Source organism: Lepisosteus platostomus, chromosome 3, assembly GCF_059453375.1.
Source record: "Lepisosteus platostomus isolate fLepPlt1 chromosome 3, fLepPlt1.hap1, whole genome shotgun sequence".
Taxonomy (NCBI): domain Eukaryota; kingdom Metazoa; phylum Chordata; class Actinopteri; order Semionotiformes; family Lepisosteidae; genus Lepisosteus; species Lepisosteus platostomus.
In genome coordinates this window covers 43,412,958-43,433,195 of record NC_142613.1, presented here as the reverse complement: position 1 = coordinate 43,433,195, position 20,238 = coordinate 43,412,958, and the positions used below count along the sequence as shown (strand labels likewise).

Genomic DNA, 20,238 nt, shown 5'->3' with positions numbered 1-20,238 from the left:
TGTGGATATGAAATAAAAGATAATAAAAATTTTAGAATATCTAGTTGAAAGCATGACATTGAAATGTTAAGGGATGTTACATTCAAATTGTAAAATGTGCTAGTAACACCTTATATCACAATACTGTGTAGAACAACAATATACTGTAGATATTACTGCCCAGAATGTGGTACACTAACAGACAAAAGAAACTAAACACTGAAAACAATGGAACCATATGAAAATATTCAAAGTCCTTAAAATGATCGACAAAGTCAATCCAGTGGAATTCTTCAGAAAAAAACAGTGAAATATGAATTAAAGGACACAAGTGCAAACTACACAGATGTGTATTTTAAACAGAACAGGAAGCACTTCACATTATGATTTCTGGGAGTGTGTAAAAAGCTACTGTATGTACAGTAGTACAGTATGTTGTTGAATGTAATTCCCTGGCTACTTTCAAGAAATGCCTGAATGAGATCTTTGGACCAGATAGCTAATAACTACTAAGTGGGCTACATGGCTCAATTATCAAATTGCCTCCTTGCTTGTAACTTTATGTTCTTATAAATTCCTTTATATAATCTCTCTATATATTGTTATGACTATCAAAGTGTGTCAGGACCTATAGCAGAAACAATGGACAGAGGTCAAAGCAGTTGCTGAGCTCTATGGGGTCTGAGAGACATTGATCAAAATGAATTGTTTACCTTGGTTAATTTACATTAAGAGTCTTCCACACTCCAGAAACACAGGATAAAAGACAAGCAGAAACAAAAAGAGACACACAGAAAAAGGAACAGACAGAGGAGACGAAACATGCTACAGTAAGTGACCTACTTTGTTCAAATGTGTCTTAAAGACAAGATTCTAGCAAAAAGTATTTGAACTTTGTTTCAGAGAGCTTGTCATTCTGTTATTTTAAGAAACTCTAATTTCCTAAAAAACAAGAGGAATTTTCCTAAACATTCCTCGCATTCCTTTTCCCAGGCTAAAGATGTTTTCTTCTGGTTAATATATTCTGTACATGTTTTAGAACAGGGAGGTAGATTCCCATTCACTCTGGGAGCTTTCTAATCTATGGGAAGATACATTTAGCTTTGGGTTGAAATCTGTTTTATTTAAGATGCAGGTTTATCTCTTGTGTTGGTCTGATATAGGTATGATAGAGAATTTCTGAATACAGGGTTAGCAGTTTGGGTTTTTCTAGTTGGTCAGGATTCCGACCTCTGAAAGGCCTTGTTTGTTAATAGGGTAACTTGTATGTTTTATGTTGTACAGTGTTGTCTAGTTATTGTTAATAAATATTAGTTCACAGCTGTTTGCCTCTTATTCATTACTTTTTAACCAGAAGTGTGTAAGAGAAGAAACACATTAGGTGCCTCTAACTATACAAACTGCTCGGGTATATTCTTGGCATATTTTTACAATATAATAATAACAATAATTGATTGCTTACAAGTATATAGTGCTTTTCTGGACACTCCACTCAAAGCGCTTTACAGGTAATGTGGACTCCCTTCCACTACCACCAATGTGCAGCATCCACCTGGATGATGCGACGGCAGCCATAGTGTGCCAGAACGTTCAACACATACTGTATCAGCTATCAGTGGGGAGGAGAACAGAGTAATGAAGCCAATTCATAGATGGGGATTATTAGGAGGCCATGATTGATAAAGGCTAGTGGGAAATTTGGCCAGGAAACCCAGGTAACACCCCTACTCTTTTTTAAAAACGCCCTAGGATTTTTAATGACCACTAAGAGTCAGGACCTCGGTTTTACGTCTCATTTGAAGGATGGTGCATTTTAACAGTATACTTTATAGGGCGTGACCGCCCCTGCTGGCCCCATTAACACCTCTTCCAGTGAAACCTTAGTTTTTCCCAGGAGTTCTCTCATCTAGGTACTTACCAAGCTCACACTTGCTTAGCTTCAGTGAGTTGCCAGGTGTGAGTTGCAGGGTGATCTGGCTGCTTGGATTATATAAACTTGGAAAGTTCATATGCTCACGCCTCACAAGACAGCTAAAGACAGGATGACCTATCACAATTATCTTTAAGAGAATGATATTATAGAAGTTGTATAGCTCAAAGGTACTGCAACTGTTCAGCTAATATCATTGTAATACTCAAAATGGTGTTTTACATGGTAATGAGTGAGATGAACTAACAGAATGTTTACATAGACTGTACAGCATGTATTGATTTATGCATGGCACTTACTTTTGCTTACGACACCAAGTTATTACACAAATGTCCTGTGTATAGTGCTATGGTGTTAAAGAATAATGTAAAAAACAAGGCGCTGTGCACTGTGTCAAATCAATTCTACTGGTAGGCATCAGAGGACAGTTTATGTCTCCTCTCTCCTGAGCCATAAATGAGTCACTGCTGCAGTGTTAAGTCCTAAAATGTCAATGATTTAAATATTTCAAGGAGATAAAAGCTAAAGGTTAGAACTGAATAAATATATATAATGTAAAAATAATGTTTTAAAATAAATCAGGATGTACCTCAGTCTTCTTCCTTTCTGTGATTACAAGACTCAATTAGGCCTCACTGTTGTAATGTAGTTTAAAAATACAGCCTTTTAGTGCTCTGGAAAAGCTAAACCCCACTTCTATTGACTCAACATACAGGAGAATGAACGTGATGACAAACTCTATAATATGCAGTACAAATGTTTATCATATAAAATGTTTTTTTTTTTTAATAAAACATGTTTATTTCATTCTTTATGTAGATGACACCCTAAGCTGTCCAAAGTTACTTTTATTTACATCCATTTCTACAACAGGGCATTTTACTGAAGTAATTTGATTGAAGTACTTTGCTTAAGGATACAACAGCAGTAAAGAAAAGCAATTTAGTTGCGACAACCAGTTTGCCAATGATTTTCCTTTGAATTCATTAGACAACTATTTGTCCTAACTATCCTTAAATGACAGCACTGTAGAAGGTAAATGTAGATCGCCACCGTAAGAACTCAGTTCAGCTAATCTCTAGATCAAGAAATTCAGGTTACCAAATGTCAGCAAGTGCTTGCGGGCCACAACATACTGGTTAAGTCAGTAGACCACAGAATCCTTGATTTTCAAGGCATTATTCTCAAAGACCGGCAAAATAAAACATTATTCATGATAACAAAAGCAGAACTAAAAGGTGTACAGTGTAAGGGTAAGGTCTAATGTGTTTGATAAGTGATTTGATATTTACACAGTACAAATCGTGAAATTGGTAGTTTTACTTTATTGCAGGGAGCCCCGCCACTCCAGTTATTACAGTAAGCCGTACTGAAGTCGAAAACATCATTCCTACGTCAGAACTCTTCTATTACATTTAAGGTACGACAGGCTGCGATCGTTACTTTTATCAACGTATTACTAAACCATAAAACAAATTAACGTTCGCTTTTTTAAATAAGTACTAATCCAAACAGTAAATAAGCATTATTTATCAAATGAATCAGTGTTCACCTTAAAAGTATGTAGCAAACGGGAAAGAGAACAAAAATAATGGATTATGTAGTTCAGGTGGGTAGCTGCGTTAGTATGCGTAGGCTGCAAAGAATCAAGCACAACAGCACGATGCTTCCTGTACGTTATCAATGATGTTAATACAAAACTCATTAATTAAAAATATCCAAACCAAACTCACGAAATGTTTAAGCGTTTCAACCCCCCAAAAATAAAACACTGAAACATCTCAGAGACTACCACCCAATAAGCACAACTTTTCTTTCGCCTTTTATTTCCAGGTGACTTTTTTAGAGTTTATTTCATTTCCAGGTGACTGGAACACCCGGATGCTCCGCCTTTACGCATTCCGTATCTACGTAATGACGTCAAAACGCCCTAATCGTCAGCACGCTGAGGATGATGCGTATTGTTGGTGGCTTCGGCGTCTTGTGAAGGAGCTGGAGGAGGAAAAAGGGCTGGTGAGTATTTTGAGAAATCTGTAAATAGGGCAAATTATAATTTCGAATTTGTTATAAGATGGTGGGGCGTTGTTTTAGACAGAAATGTTCGGCCGATGAGTAGAAGCCCTTTTATTTACGGTCTGGGAAGCGGCCGGGGTCTGCGGTGCTTGGCCAGGCTATTACCAGCGGCTGTCATCACCCTGACCAGACAACATATCTTATTGTTGTTGTGGTGGGCCCTGGGAGTGGTCGTTGTACGAAATCAAGCAATCCTAAACGACACCTGTCTTTGTAACCACTTCTGCCTTCTCGATGATACTACCCGCGAAGGCCTCGTGAAATGTAATTATTTCAAGTTTACCCTGTCGGGCCTCCGTCGTGTTTAATGGTCAGCCTACGGTTTCCTCACGTCCTTTTGTAGCCACCTTAAAAAACGAAGAGTGTCGGCGAGTCTTTGAATCTCACGGGCAGTGGCTTCAGAGAGAATGCAGTTTGGTCCTTCAAGCGGTCCGGAACTGCGTGGCTGAGTTCTGTTGAAAATCCGTTGTTGTTAAGGAAGACCTCGTTACTGTGAAGATTGTGTTTGTAACAGCATAGTTTACATTTTAATAACAATGCTGAGCCTGAGTCTCGATTCTGTGTGTATATATACATGCAGATCGTTACCGTAGGGTGTGAACACATTAAGAAATGGAGCAGCACAGTAGTGATAGATAATTCTGCACATATCCGATTGATAGCTAGAGAACGTGGTATTAACTCCGCTACCGTTTGGTGTGGGAACTAAAAATACAGGTGGTTGAGCTCATCCCAAACAACTTAATTTGCAAAACACAGTATTCCTTATAAAGAGGACTTGAAAGAAACTGCTTTGGTTTACCAACTTAAAAAGAATGTTGAAACAGTGACGTATGGACTTTTAACTATTCTATATAATTGATAAAATTAATGTTTTGTGGGAATTACGTTTTTAATGTTCTGTTGATAGAGTGTATAAAGATAACATGTTTTATTAAATATTCGAATTTATAAATGCATCAAGTTACTGACAATTCATTTCTGTAGGAAGAAAACAGTTTAAACAGTTTCACATTTCCTCTGAATGCTTTTCTCCCTCCTCATAAGAAGAACTTATAGTTCTTATATATATCATATAGTAGGTTTGATAGTGGTGATTAGATTGATTTACTTGTTCATCTATATATGACCTCTTTGTTACTACATTTAGTAAAGTCCTCTAAAATGGGCATCACGAATTTGAAGAAAATGTAGTTATTTATTAAGAAAATGACACCATGCAGACAGTTGCTACAGAATGCGTTAATATGCAGGGCAGAAAAAAAAAACATTGTATGGCCTTATCAGTACATAAATGAATATTTAAGTAAGTTATGTTAGGTTAGTGCTTGGGTGAAACAAAGTAAATTATTTTCTATCGGGTACACATTTGTACCCAGTGAATGCTAGATGAGTAAAACCTAAACAAAGGAATACCTATTTTAGTAATTTTTTTAAAGCATTTTCTTAAGTGGGGTAGCACCTTGAGAGAAACTGGAGATAGTGACACTACATGTGGAATGTTTAGTAAGAAATAAACGTACCCAAGACCAGGGATTCAAAGGTATTCATATCTATGTGACAGATGTTAATTTGCATGTACAGCAGGAGGCAATGGAAAAAACGAATTTGTTTAATATCATGAGCTAAGTAGTGGGAGATGATGGATGAAGAATCATTTGCAAGTTTATGTAAAATATTAATAACCTGAAAGATTATTGAAAGGTGCTAGTTTTCTTTACCAATGTGTTTCTAAACATGATACACCATGATAATTGTCTAAACTTTTTCATTTTGATTTTTTGTTTCAGATAGGTGTAGATAGGCTTGATTATTGTTTTGCCTACCATTTTTTATGTGATGATGAGGATTTTATAAGGGTGGATTGATAATTGTTTATATTTGTGTATATACATGCATTTCATATCTTTATATAGTTACCCTGGGTTTAGAGGGCAGGTCTCAAGTTGTCTAACTAGTGGGATGCATGGAAAAATCAGTTTCATGTTATAGGTTTTAACATTTTTCTTTTATCAGGGAGAATCTTAAAGAAGAAAAATATCCTCTTGATGAAAGTGCTGTAACTACCGTGTATATCGTAAGTTCTGCATCTGTCTTTCTTTAGTCATATTTTATGGAATATTATGCTCTTTACATGAAAAAAATCAACAACTTGCTTCATATGTAAAATAAATGTGCATATTACGAAATGAACAAATAGAAATCAAGTTAGTTTCAATACATAAAAATAAACAATTTTGACATTATTAAAGTTATTAATCACTTTTAGCATCCTAACCCATGGCATTGAAAGCCCCCAAACATATGCAACTATTTATATATTTGTGAGGTAAATAAAATATGAACTCTGATTTGGGCATTCCAAGATTAACAATTTGGAATTTAATTAGAAGAAAACACCAGGCATAATTACAAATAAGACAAAACCTGGTTGGCCAAGGGAATCATCTGCAGCTGATAACACAAAAATGATCAGTATTGTATAAGAAAATCCTACAAGAGCTGGTAGTGAAATCATCATTAACTTTTAGATAGTGGGACCAAGTTTAATCTTTTCATTACGTTGGTAGAACTCTTAAGTGTGGAGAAAGGAACTGCAAATGTTTTAAAGAATATCACCTTATCTGTGAAGCGTGGTGGAGATGAAGACATGTCCTCCTCTTCTGAAACCGGCTCAGTGAAATGTATCATTGATGTATCTAATAAGAAAAACAGAATGAATTCTGAAGTTTACAGAAACACACTTAATGGAGCAGCACTTTACCATGCAGTTTAATGGTCACCCAAAATATATGGCCAATGCAACCAAGTTTATTAGGAAAAGAATTGAAAATCATAGATTAGACAAATCAAACTCCAGATTAAGATCCACTTCAGCATGTATTTTACATGCTGAATAAAAAAAAAACATCCCACGAATATTCAAGAACTTGCAGTTACTGTGATGAAGCATCTCAGATAATTACACCATTATTGGTGAGCTCAATGTGTTGCAAATTATTAAGCATTTATTGTCTCAAAAGGATATTCAGTCTTGTACTGACACTTCTCTAAACTAACTGAATGTGTTCCAGTATGTACAATCAACTCAAAATAGAGTTGAATGCCAAATATGTTATTGTTCTTTATGATGAAATGTTTATATTGAATTACTAAAAATAAAACATGTTGTTTCTAATGCGTGTATTAGTGCAGTGATAACAAATATCAATTGCTTGACTGTAATGCAAAAAATATATTCCTATTTTAAAATGTAAATACATTTGAAGGGCACCTGTAACATCTGTCTATGACAAAGCTTTATTTTCTCATCACTGAGAATTAAACAGTAGAGGAAAAATCTAGATGAAAATAAGAGTGAATCAATCTTCATAACAAATGCCTGTTATTGTTTATATGTGAGAAAACAGTTTTCAATGTGTCTGTGCTCTTTTATGTCTTTTTTTATTTGGTTTTTTTTCTGCAGAATGGCTAGCTGTGGTGAGGTTGACCATACATTGAATATGCTTCCCTCTAACAAGAAGGTGAATGAGCCTTGTTCAAGTACATCCCCTGCGCTCTCAGTCCCTGAATGTGCTATATGCTTACAAACCTGTGTTCATCCTGTCCGACTCCCTTGTAGACATATTTTTTGTTATCTTTGTGTAAAAGGAGCATCTTGGCAAAGTAAGCGCTGTGCGCTGTGTCGACAAGAAATTCCTGAAGACTTTCTTGAAAAGCCTACTCTGCTGTCCCCAGAGGAGCTCAAAGCAGCAGGAAGAGGCAATGGAGAGTATGCTTGGTACTATGAAGGTAGGAATGGCTGGTGGCAGTATGATGAGCGCACAAGCAGAGAGCTAGAAGATGCTTTTTCAAAAGGTAAAAAGACTACCGAGATGCTCATAGCAGGATTTTTGTATGTGGCAGACTTGGAGAATATGGTTCAGTACAGAAGGAATGAGCATGGGCGCCGCAGAAAAATGAAAAGAGACATTGCTGATATCCCCAAAAAGGGTGTTGCTGGACTTCGGTTGGACACTGACTCCAGTGCTTTGGCTGTGGCTCGTGAAAATTCTGCAGATGGGGCTGATACAACAGCTGTTCAGGGGGCTGCATCTGCATCTATACGTACAGCCAATTCTGTGAGGCCTCCTACATCTCTTGGTGGCCAGCCAACAAGTCCTTCAACCCCATCTCCTGATGCCAGCAGCTCTATAGAGAACTCCTTTGCCCAAATGCAGATTAGTCATCAAAGCAGTGATGACAGAGGGCAAAATGGAGAGGGGGAGGAGGTGGAAGAGGATACAGCACTGTCTCATGGTTCATCTGCTCCAAACACATCTGTGGATGAATCAGACTCAGAATCCAGTAGTGAAGAGGAAGAGGAGGAAGTAGGGGATGATGCAGAAGAAGTGACTGGTGACCAGCTGCAGTACGTGTCACGTACAAGGCAAAGACTCCTTCCATATGACCGGGTTAGGGAGAGCCAGGCAGAGAGGCCGTCTCCAGGAGGTGAGTCTGCCAGTAGCAGCAACAGTGTGAGATCAAGAAGGCCTGATGGACAGTGTACAGTTACTGAAGTTTAAACTGAGCTTTTTTTAAAAAAATTGTACTGGAATGGGAGCTGAGGTTCTCGGCCAATATTGCACTCAGAACTAGATCATTTCTCATTTCTATCTTTATTGGTAAATTTGAAGGGCACTCATAATTTGCAATGGAAAAAAAAACATCTGGAGGCCTGGTCTGGATGTAGCTTACCTCCCAACAAAATACAGAAGTTATTAATAAGGCTGATTTTATCAGCTTTTTTCTATAAAACACTGAAAAAAAGATATTTTCCCCGATTACTTGTTCAGGCCCAAATAAGCATTCTAAATTGGTGTGTTTCATAATCAGAGCATGGTCTTTCAGTGTTAAATTCATATTTCATCATAATATGCTTGTCTTTACCATTACTTGTGCATGTGTTATTGTAAGAGAGGGTTCTAAACACTAATGTCAGAAAGATGAAAAGTTTTTGTTTTAGAATTAGTTTGGTTAACTTTATTGGAGTCTTTTTGTGTACCTAGCAGATTGTTCTTTTGCAAAATGACAAGGTCAGATGTCATGTACAGGCTGCTTAACTGAAACATTATGGGTTGTCTCTTGCATTTTGAAAATTTCAGTGTAATGATTTTTACATTCATCATATTTCATTGTCATGTGTCCCTTTCATTCTGCTTTTTAAAACTTTTAAAAATCTTAACATTTTTTGCTGTATTTTGCTTTACTGTAATTTGTTACAGGATTTGTAAGTTAAAAATAAAGTATTTGTCAATTTATCAACCCAAAATAAAAGATTTCTAGCCTCTTTAAGATGTAATTTAAGAGTGTAATAAGCATAACATTGTGATCACTTTCATTTGGGTGCCAAGGCATTAATAAATTCTTTAACATAATACCTATAAGTAGAGTGTATGCTGTTTATCTAGACTTTTGTCAAGGCTGGTATCAGCTTTTTCACAGCATGTCAAGTGAATAATGTAATTAATTTCAACAATATAAGGAATGGACTAATGAAAATTTTGTATGTGAAGTGTTAAATCCCAATGGTATTTTTCCACAAATATGTAGGGCTATAATCAAGAAGGATAAGAAATTGTGAAAAATATTGCATTTATTAGGTAAAACTTATTCCTCATGAAGAAAGCTGCTGATAAAGTACTTTGCAGATGTTTTGTGAGTTATACCAACTAGAAGTATACTCTTAGAGGTAAGAAGCACAATTTGTGGACTCTTGCATTACCTCTTTCAGATAATTTTCCTAAATTATTTTGTTTATTCATTGTATTACAAATATTGTACTTTTGCTGATAGGTGATCTAAATATTCCCTTTTCCCAAAGACGTGCTGTTAGGTTAATTGGCATCTCTCAATTGTCCTTTTGTCAGTGTGTACCAGGGATACAATCCTGATCTTAGAGGGCTGGTGTGCCTTGCAGGTTTTCCAGATCTTAAAAAACACTATTACCTGAATAAGTGGTAACAATATAGGTTAAGAGCTGAGCTGAAATGAAAACCTTCACATGCAGTGACCCATGAGGACCAGGATTGCCAAAGCCTGGTGTGTGCGCTATAGTGGATAAGCATCCCATCCATTGTGTAGTCAGGTCTTGCATCATGTGCTTGTAGATTGTTGCACTTGTTACTAGGAATCAGCAGAATTCTGATACTGGATGATGTACTGTATATGTGGTTCATTAAAGCAAAATTCCAATCTTTAAACTGTCCTCAAAAGTTTCCATTCTAAAAGTTACAAAATGTCATGTAAAAGTCAGTCATGTTTGTCTGGACACTCAAAGCACTTTACAGGTAATGGGGACTCTCCTCCACTGCCACCAATGTGCAGCAGTGGAGATGAAGCCAGTTAATAGATGGGAATTATTTGGAGGCCATGATTGGTAAAGGCCAATGGGAAATTTGGCCAGGAGGCTAGGATAACACCCTGGGATTTTTAATGACGACAGAGTCAGGACCTTGGTTTTACATCCCATCCGAAGGGCGGTGGCTTTTCACAGTATAGTTTCCCTGTGACTGTACTGGTGCATTAGGACCCACAGGGACTGCATGATAAGCGGCCCTTCTCGTTCTGATACCACTTTCGTCAACAACCTTAGTTTTTCCTGAGAGGTCTTTTATCCAGGTACTGACCAGGCTCAAATCTGCTCAACTTCACTGGGTTTTCAGTTGAGTTGCGAGGTTATATGGCTGCTATAAATGCATATAACTGCAGCACAACTGTATTGTAACAGATTATTCCAGCACAGTTATAACAGACAAGAAAGTAAATTGATGGTACAGCATTGATGGTACAGAAATTGGTCTTGTTAAGTCTGGTGTCCCTCAGGGCTCAATACTGGGTCCTTTGCTATTCAGCATTTACATGTTTCCTCTTGGTCAGCTTTTAAGATCACATGGCCTCAGCTTTCATTTTTACGCTGACGATACTCAAATATACATCCATACCAAACCTGACACTGATGTGGCTGTCTCTATTCTATCTAATTGCATCTCTGACATAAAAAAACATTTGGATGACTCAAAACTTCCTTCATCTCAACTGCGACAAGACTGAAGTCATGCTTATTGGTACCCCCCCATCAACTTCGGAAAGCCAGTCCTGTAACCCTTTCTGTAGATGGCTCTGTACTTGAGCTTAACATTCGACCCACATGTGCAGCATACTATCAGAACATCTTTTTTTCACCTTAAAAATATTGCAAGACTACGCCCTATGCTATCATTAACTGTGGCTGAAAAGCTGACCAACACATTTGCGTTGTATACTGTAATGCTCCACTCGCTGGGGTATCGAAATCTACTCTGAACAAACTGCAGTATGTCCAAAATTCAGCAGCCAGAATCCTGACCAGGTCTAGTGCAAGTGTTCACATTACTCCTGTCCTGGAGTCCTTGCACTGGCTTCCGGTCTAATTCCGTGTAGACTTAATCCTCATGCTCACCTATAAGGCTCTGCATATCTTGGCACCTCAGTACCTGTCTGAACTATTATCGCCATACTCCCCACTTTGCAACCTCCGCTCTTCAAATTCTGCCCTACTTACTATCCCCCAAGCCCGTCTACATTGTATGGGTGACAGGGCCTTCTCCTGTTATGCCCCCAAGCTCTGGAACTCTTTGCCCAAGGATGTCAAAGAGTCACCTTCTCTAAACTCCTTCAAATCCAGACTCAAAACCCTCTTCTTCAGAAAAGCCTTTACTTAACTGGTTTCATTCTTCACCCCTCTGCTCTGCATCCACGGCCTCCTCTATATATTGTAATTGTGTTTTATCTTGTGTATTCTCCTTATTTATTGTTGTATTCTTCTTATTTATTTCATATTGTCATCCTGTAAAGCGCTTTGAGAAGCCACCTTTAAAGGCACTATATAAAAAAGTCTATTATTATTATTTCACATACAATAAAATTGGAGACATCTTGCATTCAGGGGTTGGTCATAAAGGACGTTTTGTTGGATGGAGATGGGGTGGGTGGGAATGGAGAGGTACCAGTAGCTACTCCCTTCCTATTCTAGCATTTCACTCTCCTGCGGTTTGTTTAATTCTCTTTCTTATAATTACTTATGTTACCTTTTCTGCACAACAAAAACTTGACACCTTTATAACTTAAGTGATAACATAGGGTTTTTTGAACTTATTTCACAGCACAACATTCACATACAGGCATTACTCATTACTTCATATATGGCACATTACACTCAGGAAAAAAAACAGGATAATAGGTAATATTTAAGAAAAATGGAAAAGTCATGATTATGTACAGTACTTACTCAAACCATTTGCTGTGGTAAATACAAATTTACTGTAGATATACAAAGTTACTTCAGTAGGCCACACAATTACTTGAGGGCCCCTTTGCAGTGTTTTTATTCTGAAATTACAACGTTGTGAGGTTCCAAAACCTCTGCGAAGAAGACTAAGGAGCTTGCAATGGAAGCCAGGGAGAATTCATTGAAAAGCACAGAGCAGGAGAAGGATCCAAACATCCCTGAACATCCCCGTGAGCACAGCCTACTTAATCATTAAGTAATGGAAGGTGTATTGTACCAACCAGACACTGCTTAGTGACTCCAGATTGAACAGCCAGGTAAGGCAGCAACTGGTGATGGATGCCACTGTGGGGTCAAAGACTTCTAATGATCAAGCAGGAAAGCTTGCTAAGATTGAAGAAAAAAATGGGCTATGCAAATAGAGGAAATTCAGTTTCAGTCTGCTGTACCCATGAAACGGGGGTGAAAATTATCCAAACCATAAAGCCAAAGCTGCCTTGAGTGGCTTAAGAATAAGAAAGAATGTCCTTAAGTGGCCCAGTCAGTCTTGACTTAAATCCTATTGGGAATCTATGCAAAGACCATGCAAAAACCACTTTCCATAAGCGATTCCCAAGCTTTAGAGAGCTTGAAATTCTTCAAATAGAGTTCTCATGGTTTTAAAACAATCAACATATTTCATTTATTCTACTTAACTTTTGTTGACACTGTCACTTCTTGCGCTTTTAAATCTTTAGTTTGAGCATTCAGGTTTTGAATAGTTTAAAAATGTGTTTACATTATTTTGGTATTTTATTAAATGGGACAACATAGGATCGGAATAATAGTTGTAGGCACTACAGATCTGAATCATATATGCAGAGACTGCATTATGCAATTCAGTCCTGTTTTACTACAAGTTTTTATAGAAACTTGCCAGATTTACTAACAGGACAGTTAGAATGGATTTATTTCCTAGTACACTTTTTAATTTGTATTCCAGGCATGTACAGTTCAACAGAAACTGCATTCATTGCCATTTTCATTTATTCCAGAACTAGTGCCTGATGTGCTGCCAAGGTCTTAAATGACCTTTGCTGCTGGAAAGAGAGATAAAAGAGCAGACGTTCTTCAAAACTGTAGCTTTACTCTAACAATCCAAATTATTTTTTGCAGACAATCCAAGCTGCATAAGTAATGATGAATGAGCATTAAATGGTTGACTTTTAGCAATCACAAAATAAAAGTGCTGATTATGAATGCCATGATTTTAAATCAGTATGCACAATCATTTTGTATTAATATTTCTTTGTATGCTAAATAGATTTAAAATCCATTCAAATGTTACAACTGCATATGATAATCCATAACTTGGAAAGATATCCAAGAATATACCCAAATGGTTGGTATAGTTAGAGGCAAGTGATTTTTTTGTTCTCTGCCACAACTTTGTTAAAAAAAATAATTCAGACACTTGGTTAAACAAATATTTATTAACAATGACAGTGACACACACTACAGACAACAAACATACAACACACAAATTACTGTATTTACAGGTTAACAGAAAAGGCGTTTCACGGACCTACAGTACATATAGACCACTCAGAAAACCCCAGGCTCCTACCAAGAAATTGGCTATTAAATAAGGCCCAAAGAGACAAAGAAGAGATAAGTTGCCTTCCAAACTAAATAGAATACAACCTACAATTAAATCTCTCCCTAACCCAGATTACATTAAATGAATAGGAGCCTGTCTCCCTAATTTAAAATGCACCCACAAAGCAGAAGTTGCAGTTTTAAACCAAGGGATACCTCACTCAGGAACTCCAACTTCCTTAAAAGCAGCAGAATAGCAAGCTCTTAGCAAGATGGAAATATATAACTCCAATCTGGATTTTCAAGACGATCATGAAGAAGGGACTCTTGCCTAGTACCAGCTTCAAGTTCCAAGTGTTCCAATTGTTTCTCTCCTCTCTCTCATCTACTCTGAACATCTTTTTCCCTTTAATCTTATTCATTTTTTCCATCTACCTGAGCCTATAACAATGCCTACTCATGTAATATTATTAATATCTGAATTAATGAATTGTAAAAGTTTAAAAATACAGTACATTTTACATGCTAAACTATATTCATTTTTGTGTTTAAAACTAAAGAAAATAAGTTTAGCCAAACTATACTGGAAATTGTAATGCTCACATGAAAACAAGTCAATAATTGCATATTTTATACGTCATTTCAGAAGCAGGTTGAAAAAAAAAGCAATGTCACAAAATTGAAAGCCATTCACACTAGATGCATTGAAAATACCTTATTACAGGTACTTGACATGATTCTGACCTATTGGGAGACTTTTGTGGACTCCTAAAGCAGGGATTTGGAAATTTGTTTAAAAACTGTCCGAGGTAGGGTTAGGGTTAGTGTTGCAACAACACCCAAACATTTTCTAATGCATCTGCCATGCTTTAGGATGTATTTGCCGTGCAGGAAAGGTGTTTTGTTGTTTCCTCAAAAAACAAATTTTGATGAATTTTGACGTTTTTGCTAAGCCGCGCGGCCATCAAAAATGACAGAAAATCAAAATTCTGAAAACACACTTTCTACATGCTAAACTTTCTTATTTTCCGTGTTTAAAACTAAAGGAAATAAGTTTAGCGAAACTTTACAGTTAATTGTCATGCTCACATGAAAAGTAGTCAATAATTGCATATTTTATACGTCATTTCAGAAGCTAGTTGAAAAAAAGCAATGCCACAAAATTGAAAGCCATTCACACTAGATACATTGAAAATACCTGTTAACAGGTACTTGACATGATTCTGACCGATTGGGAGACTTTTGTGGACTTCTTTGAACACAGTTTTCTAAAGCAGGGATTTGGAAAGTTGTTCCAAAAGTGTCCGAGGTAGGGTTAGGGTTAGTGTTGCAACAACACTCAGACATTTTCTAATGCATCTACCATGCTTTAGGATGTATTTGCAGTGCAGGAAAGGTGTTGTTTTGTTGTTTCCTCGAAAAACAAATTGTGACCAATTTTGACGTTGTTGCTAAGCAGCGCAGCTGTCAAAAGTGACAGAAAATCCAAATTCTGAATACACACTTTCTACATGCTAAACTGTCTTCTTTTCTGTGTTTAAAACTAAAGGAAATAAGTTTAGCAAAATTTTACATGCTCACATGTAAATTTTGTCATGCTCACATGAAAACTAGTCAATAATTGCATATTTTATATGTCATTTCAGAAGCTGGTTGAAAAAAAAGCAATGCCACAAAATTGAAAGCCATTCACACTAGATGCACTGCAAATACCTGTTTACAGGTACTTGACATGACTCTGACCGATTGGGAGACTTTTGTGGACTTGTTTGAACACAGTTTTCTAAAGCAGGGATTGGAAATTTGTTCCAAAAGTGTCCGAGGTAGGGTTAGGGTTAGTGTTGCAACAACACCCAGACATTTTCTAATGCATCTGCCATGCTTTAGGATGTATTTGCAGTGCTGGAAAGGTGTTGTTTTGTTGTTTCCTTGAAAAACACATTTTGACCAATTTTGATATTTTTGCTAAACAGCGCGGCTGTCAAAAATGACAAAAAATCTAAATTCTGAAAACACACTTTCTACATGCTAAACTGTCTTCTTTTCTGTGTTTAAAACTAAATGAAATAACAAGTTTAGCCAAACTTTACAGGTAATTGTCATGCTCAGATGAAAACTAGTCAATAATTGCATATTTTATGTGTCATTTCAGAAGCTGGTTGAAAAAAAAGCAATGCCACAAAATTGAAAGCCATTCACATTAGATGCATTGAAAATACCTGTTAACAGGTACTTGACATGATTCTGACCGATTGGGAGACTTTTGTGGACTTCTTTGAATTCAGTTCTCTAAAGCAGGGATTGGAAACTTGTTCCAAAAGTGTCCGAGGTAGGGTTAGGGTTAGTGTTGCAACAACACCCAGACATTTTCTAATGCATCTGCCATGCTTTAGGATGTATTTGCAGTGCAGGAAAGGTGTTGTTTTGTTGTTTCCTCGAAAAACAAATTGTGACCAATTTTGACGTTGTTGCTAAGCCGCTCAGCTGTCAAAAGTGACAGAAAATCCAAATTCTGAAAACACACTTTCTACATGCCAAACTTTCTTCTTTTCTGTGTTTAAAACTAAAGGAAATAAGTTTAGCAAAATTTTACAGGTAATTGTCATGCTCACATGAAAACTAGTCAATAATTGCATATTTTATATGTCATTTCAGAAGCTGGTTGAAAAAAAAGCAATGCCACAAAATTGAAAGACATTCACACTAGATGCACTGAAAATACCTGTTTACAGGTACTTGACATGACTCTGACCGATTGGGAGACTTTTGTGGACTTGTTTGAACAGTTTTCTAAAGCAGGGATTGGAAATTTGTTCCAAAAGTGTCCGAGGTAGGGTTAGGGTTAGTGTTGCAACAACACCCAGACATTTTCTAATGCATCTGCCATGCTTTAGGATGTATTTGCAGTGCAGGAAAGGTGTTGTTTTGTTGTTTCCTGGAAAAACAAATTTCGGCCAATTATGATATTTTTGCTTAACAGCGCAGCTGACAAAAATGACAGAAAATCCAAATTCTGAAAACACACTTTCTACAGATGCAGCCATTCAAAGTGCGCGGTACAGACACGTACCGGAGGTAATTGGCTACGGCGTCGTGCATCGTGACGCAAGATGACGCGGGGTACCGCGGTTCATGATTGGTTGACCGACAGGGGCACTCGTGGTCCGTTGGTCTGTCGTAGAAAGACTTACAGTAAACGTCTTTACTGTGCCCGTTGTAGATATTGAATTTTACCACTGAAGGGAAATCTTAGTAGCTGAGCAAAAAAATAATAGGAGCATACTGTAACGTGTGTGAAGGCCATAAACGATATCAATTTTGGAACATAAACATACAGTATACAGCTGGTCTTGGTACTTTAAAGAAAAAATACACACCAGTATTCCATTTCTCCCTAAACATTTTAAGCATCGAAGTCTTTAACTAAAGAGATACCGGAGTCAACAAGCATACTTTTAGAATTTGATTAAAAGGGAATATAATATGGAATCGCGTATCTAAAGAATTTAATAATGATATGATTATATTCGTGTACTGCGACAGGGCTGTGTAGGGCTGTTTCGCCTCCCTCTTCATGCGACTTCCCTTGTAGCCTACTGGTCTACGTGCCCGATTACCAACTCACGGGTTGTGTGTTCAAATCCAGCTGGTGCTGGACTTTTCTTTTAACAAACATTTCTTCGAAAAAATAGAATAGCAATATTAAGGACAATCAATTGACTTTTATATTTCAAAATATCACAACATGATCGATTCTAAGTCATTTTTGATAACAATGAATAGTCACCTTCTTCCCTTCTGACGGTCCCTGCTTCTGCTTCCTGCTTCTATTGTGTGTGTGTGTGTAATAGAGTAAATTTTTATAGAGAAATGGAGGCTGGACAGTATGCGATACAATATAAACATTTATATTGATTTAAATCGTGTTTTGATTTAAATCGCAAACGTGTGTTTAATTTATGTTGCTAATGCAACATAAATTGATACAGTGTCTTTGTCTTCTAAGTATCTTAATAAACTTTCAGCATAGCTTTCTACCCATTTAGATTTATATTTCTTGGGATTTTGGGATCAAACGTGGAAGGATTAGATTGTAATCGTTTTTATTTTTCAAATACGTTTTAGAAAAGTGTAATCTATACCTGCCCAGACTGTACGCCTCCCTATATCCCGCCTTTCATTCCTGTCCTGCTCTTCCCCACGCACCCCAGCCGGGCACTCTTCGGCCTCTGCCCGGGACGAATGTATATTTTGATATTTACACCCGGCGCGGCACCGAGGGATTTATAACTGCATTTATAACTTAGTTTTTAAAATTAGTCAAGCAATATGAAGCATCTCCTTTTACTTTTAAGTCCCTTAAATACATTGAGCACAGCTTTCTCACCACTTAAGATTACTTTTTGATACCATCCTTACACAAAGCAGAAACTTTCCGATGACATACAGTACAAGTGGAAAGATTACAGATTTTAATCGTCTTTAATTTTGTTACATTATACGTTTTAGGAACGTTTCATCTAAACAAACACCACAAAACTATTCTCGATTGTATTTCTGAATGTTATGTTACACCTTCAGTAGTTCACTGCTTTAAATACATCGAATTAAGAAAGTTAGGTGTAGCATTTTAGATCTTTTTTTCTGAACCAGGGAAAATCTGATCATGTTTCTCTATAACAATAATAAAAAACTTTATTTTACATATCACCTTTAAAAGTGGCATCTCAAAGCAATACAGTAGATCGAAAAACAGTTAAAAGGGACCAAAGTAAATACCAGACAAACGCAAACGTGTTTTTAATAAAATGCTTTTATTCATTCAGCGGAGAGTGAGAGGGACATCCAGCAGAGAGAGACACACACACACTGGTTTCCATTGACAAAATTGTTTTTTTTTAAATTCCTCTTGTCTAACAGGAATCTTTTGTTTGTGGACAGACTGTTAGACTAGAGGAAAAGAGCGCCTCCTTCTACGAAGCATTTAGTTGATCCGATCACAAATTCTTTTCCAGTCGCACGAAGTAAGGATTGTAAAGTGCGAAGTAAAGCGCTGATTCTTATGGAATGTGTTCCGCCGGGGATTCAAAAAAAATATTTTTTTTTAATCGCGTATCTAAGGAAAATTGCAGTATAACTTTGTTCATGCACATCATTATACAGTTTCTCATTTTGTATTTCTATATAAAAAAATCGTTTGCCCAGCCACTATTGTTATTGTTTTTATCCTGTAAAGTGCTTTGAGGAGCACAGCTTTCTCACCACTTAGATTACTTTTTGACACCATCCTTACACAAAGCAGAAACTGATTGTATTTTCCGATGACATACAAGTGCAAAGATTACAGATTTTAATCGTCTTTTTTCTGAACCAGGGAAAATCTGATCATGTTTTTCTATAACAATAATAAAAAACTTTATTTTACATATCACCTTTAAAAGTGGCATCTCAAAACAATACAGTAGATGTAAACCACAGGTTACAAAGTAAATACCCAGACAAACGCAAACGCGTTTTTAATAAAATGCTTTCATTCATTCAACAGAGAGAGCGTAAAACCTGGGTGTAACAGCTGTTCCTTTTTCTGATCACTCGCTCTCTGGATAAACGTCTCTCCTGTCCAGTTCTTTGTTTTCCTAATTTGCCAATTATGCCTGCTGCGATCCACTCCTACCCTCACACCTAAAAAATACTATTTTAAATTTCTTTGCGCATCCTTAAGGTGATATCACATAAAGGTGATATGTAAAATAATGTTTTTTTATTGTTGTTATAGAGAAACATGATCAGATTTTCCCCAGTTCAGAAAAAAAGATCTAAAGTATACTAGTTAAGGAAAATAAATCTTAACGGGGAGAAAGCTATGCTGAAAGTTTATTAAGATACTTAGAAGACAAAGATATCAATTTATTTTAGTCAAAATTGTATATATCACCTTTAAAAGTGGAATCTCAAAGCAAAGTAAATACCCAACACTGATTGTACCCATCTGTCATGCTAATAAAACACCTTGAATTGAATTGAATTGAGGGAGAGAGGGGGGGAGGGCGAGATAACCAGGACGCAAGGCAAATAAGATGCACTCCACAGGCATTCACAACAGCAACATATGAAACGTTTGCACATATAGTTAAGTTATTACTTGGTTTTCAAAGTGCAATGAAATACAATATTGTTGTTGTTGCTGTTCTTGTTGTTTTTATCCTGTAAAGCGTTTTGAGAAGCCACCTTTAAAGGCGATATATACTGTAAAAGCGCTGATTCTTATGGAATGTGTTCCGCCGGGGATTCAAAAATTTTTTTTTAAATCGCGTATCTAAGGAAATCTCAGTATAACTTTGTTCATGAACAAACAGTGGCATGTTACATT

General features: G+C 36.7%; 1 protein-coding gene across 1 annotated transcript; it reads left to right on the top strand.

Moving 5' to 3' along the window:
• Nucleotides 1-3,800: 3,800 nt before the first annotated feature.
• Nucleotides 3,801-10,224, top strand: rnf146 (ring finger protein 146). The gene is made up of 3 exons (XM_088625676.1): nt 3,801-3,922; nt 5,999-6,059; nt 7,449-10,224. The coding sequence occupies exon 3, from the start codon at nt 7,450-7,452 to the stop codon at nt 8,545-8,547; it is 1,098 nt and encodes a 365-aa protein (XP_088481802.1). The 5' UTR covers nt 3,801-3,922; nt 5,999-6,059; nt 7,449; the 3' UTR covers nt 8,548-10,224.
• Nucleotides 10,225-20,238: the final 10,014 nt, after the last annotated feature.

Coding starts and splice junctions, on each gene's coding strand:
- rnf146 (XM_088625676.1), top strand. CDS start 7,450: ATGGCTAGCTGTGGTGAGGTTGACCATACATTGAATATGCTTCCCTCT.